The 3,794-nt window shown below is 27.6% G+C and overlaps 1 protein-coding gene across 1 annotated transcript in view; it reads right to left on the reverse strand.

Moving 5' to 3' along the window:
* LOC106468134 (cytosolic purine 5'-nucleotidase-like) overlaps window positions 1–3,794 on the reverse strand; it is a 41,133-nt gene that overhangs the window by 19,309 nt on the left and 18,030 nt on the right. Inside the window, exons 6-9 of the mRNA XM_022396441.1 lie at window positions 2,646–2,734; window positions 1,709–1,766; window positions 385–478; window positions 195–274 (exon numbers count right to left, since the gene is read on the reverse strand). Of these exons, the coding sequence (XP_022252149.1) occupies window positions 195–274; window positions 385–478; window positions 1,709–1,766; window positions 2,646–2,734 (321 nt within the window). The remainder of the gene's footprint in view (window positions 1–194; window positions 275–384; window positions 479–1,708; window positions 1,767–2,645; window positions 2,735–3,794) is intronic.

A 3,794-nucleotide genomic window follows, 5' to 3' on the forward strand; every position in this document is an offset into this window, starting at 1 on the left:
CAGATGATGGATTATGCATGATTATATACCACATAAGAAAACAGATGATCGATTATGCATGATTATATACCACTTAAGAAAACAGATGATGGATTATGCATGATTATATACCACTCAAGAAAACAGATGATGGATATGCATGATTATATACCACTTAAAAGCATAATTACAACACAATAATTAACAAAGCATACCTATCAAACATTACCGGGAGATTTTCATCCTTTTTGACGTACTTTTCTAGATTGGCAACAGTTTCGTTTTTAAGATTTCCCTATTAAAAAAAAATATATCTAGTCAGTTATAGATGTTGGTTTTGTAAAACAAGAATCTTTTAATTTGTCATATTTCTACTTAAGTAACAAGAATATATTCACCACTCACAATGCTATGAAGCCAGTCAAATCCATTTCTAACATCTTGAAAAATAGACTTGTAAGACATGTACAAATTTCCTTTTCGAACTCCAGCCTTGGTCCTGAGAAAAATAAAGTGAAAGAAATACATTTGTATTTTACATTCGAAATGTATTTAACGTCTCATGTATGAAATTTTTTTATGTTAAACATACTCGGGTACTGGTATTCAAAGTATGTCTAACCAGTGTTGCAGAGAATAAATCATAACATACCATTTTTAGAACATATATTGGAAAACAAAAAAATCACGACTTTAAAACTAAAATTTAGTGAATTAAAGATTTTGATTTGAAAAGATAATTATAACTTTTACATCTAAAACCCAAATATTGTGTATAGTCTGAATTTATATATTTTTTTGTAGTAACTTCTAGTTGACAATTTTAAGTCTTACAGAAAAAAACTAATTAACTTCATAACCTTACAAAAGAAGCTAACAATAAGCTTAGCAATACATTCTCTTCACACATTTAGTAATTAGCAAAACTTAAAATTAACTAAGATTCAAGCTGAAGTTGCCCATAGCTACTAAAAATGGTTTCCCAGCCTTTTGCACCCCAAGGCCCACTAATTTATTTGGCACAGAAATAAAGGCGAATTTATACAGTTAATGATTCATTAGTTTAGGGCAGTCACAACTTTGCACACAGACTATTCAAAACAAATACTTCATATATTCAAGAACAAATCTTTTTTTTTTTAGTTTATTAAAATACTTCACTAAAAAATATTATTTTTTGTATGTGAAATACTTATAATATTTACTGAAAGACTGCTAAATTTTGTGAAAATATACACACTATATTAAAAATTAGTAGAATCAAATCTATAAAGAATTTGAACAAGTACAAAGCAGTCACGTTAAGTGTGATTATAATGATAATTACTATCTAGATAGGAAGAGTTCAAATATCAAGTGTGATTATAATGATAATTACTATCTAGATAGGAAGAGTTCAAATATCAAGTGTGATTATAATGATAATTACTATCTAGATAGGAAGAGTTCAAATAACAAGTGTGTTTATAATGATAATTACTATTTAAACATTCGTCAGCTGACAAAAGCAGTCTTTATTTTATAGGAAAGCAAGGTTAACATTAATAAATGACATGCTGTAACTTGTACTGGTTGTAGACATGCTGTAACTTGTACTGGTTGTAGACATGCTCAACTAACTTTAATATTCTATGTATCATCTTAAAGCAAAGATAATTAATTTTCATTCACTCAGACAGTTTCTGTAGTCACAATCTTTCTATCATAAAAAAACAAATTAACTACATACGAAGTGTATCCTGAAGCATTACTGAAGAAGTCAACAGCACACGCCAGCAAGTAGGCTTCTAAAAAACAAACAAACAATAATTCCAAAAGTAAAGATACAATACAACCATAATAAATTTCATACACAAAGTTATAGAAATCCTTAAGCCCATGCAGTAAGCTATTTTTAACACTATTAATAACACACTTTTTGGCTTTCAATTCATCTGACATTTAATGAAACTTGCATGACAAATGCTGTAGAGCTGATCATTCACTTTTATCACACATTGACCAATATTTTCACAAGAAGCTTTAATTCATGTTTTTTAGTGGACGTATAATTATTGACTCTTATCACACATTGACCAATATCTTCACAAGAAGCTTTAATTAATTCATGTTTTTAGTGGACCTATAATTATTGACTTTTATCACACATTGACCAATATTTTCACAAGAAGCTTTAATTCATGTTTTTTAGTGGACCTATAATTATTGACTTTTATCACAGATTGACCAATATTTTCACAAGAAGCTTTAATTCATGTTTTCAGTGGACCTATAATTATTGACTTTTAACAAACATTGACCAATATCCTCACTCTCAGTTTAAATTCAAATTCTCAGTTGATATTGACTTAATTTATTAACCAGATAAATCTTTGAATGAGTTATATCAATTCTTTATCAAATAATGTGGAACATTCATCTCTTTGTGATTTCTTTTCCTAATTAAAAGATATTTGTTTCTTTCAAAAATACTTTGTTTCACTTAAATAATATAATACAATATACTAACACACCAAAGAACAAAACACATTATTTTAAAACTGGTTAAGTTAAACATCATGTACATGATAACCATCCTTGAAATGTTCAAGTAACAAGTAGTAGTGTGGAATAATCTATACTAAAAAAATGTCATAACAAGATATATATTTTTCTATACTGTTTACCTGGCAAGTTAAACAAAGTATTCAAGATAAATACTCGAGATTCATCCAACATCAAGAACTTGTTGGGATACAAGTTAAATAGTTCTGCCCTAATAAAGAGAAAGTTGATATTTCTGAGAATTGTTCATATAACCAACATATAATTCAGCACCTTCTACTCATACTAAATAATAATTTTACATTATTTTTCCAATTGTTTACTTGACTTTCTGACAAATATTTACACATATATCACACAGTGCAGTATGTATCTCCAGATTTATCACTAACTGCTAACCAATCATTTCACTATCTCTAATAAACACTAACATTTTTATTTCTATCATCAAACAATTATTTGAAATAGGACATTACTGATATAAGTGTGCTTTTATCAAAGTATAGGCTTTCATTCAACTTTGTTAAAAATATTTCCTCAGAAAAAAGTAATTAAGGTTAGCATTTGTCTATTCATTATTCCAGATTCTGAACAATGCAGTATAACAATATATTTTGTACCAATAAAGAATAACAGATGGAAAATTTGAGGTAATTGTAGTTGTAAATTATAGCATTCTTCTGGAGAAGATAAGTATTATTTCAATATTTTTAGTCTACAGTTATTTTAGTGGGGGGAGGAGGACACTTTTAGGTTTCATTACTACAGCTAAGCCTAAGTTATGACATTAGGCTTAATATTAGATTAGGCATCTTTAGGTAACTATTACTACTATATGTATTAGCTAAGCAAAAAAAGGAGAACGTGTTTAACTTAAAATATTAAATTTATGTTCCTATTACTATTTAATAACTGCTGAGAATTTAATAAATTAGTAAATTGTTTAAATCAGGATTTAATGTGTGTAATTAGACAAGTGTCGTATATCATAGCTGTGGTACTGATATCAGTATTGGTTGATAGAGGATTTGGTAGTACATTTATCTACAGTTTAATACTATTTAACCTACAGTTTAGTTTAGTGAGTGTAACGTGACTTTAGCTAAAACTTAAGCTTATTCAGTTACTGGCAAGTTATAAATAAATTGTTTTAATAGTACAATATTAATTTAAAACCAATTATTTTCAATTCTCATTTTTAAAGACTAAACTTAATTTAATGAGAAGGTAAGGCAGTGATAAAATGGTGAAATATACTTAACTCTAATGCT

Source organism: Limulus polyphemus, unplaced genomic scaffold (assembly GCF_000517525.1).
Source record: "Limulus polyphemus unplaced genomic scaffold, Limulus_polyphemus-2.1.2 Scaffold2885, whole genome shotgun sequence".
In the NCBI taxonomy this organism is placed as follows: domain Eukaryota; kingdom Metazoa; phylum Arthropoda; class Merostomata; order Xiphosura; family Limulidae; genus Limulus; species Limulus polyphemus.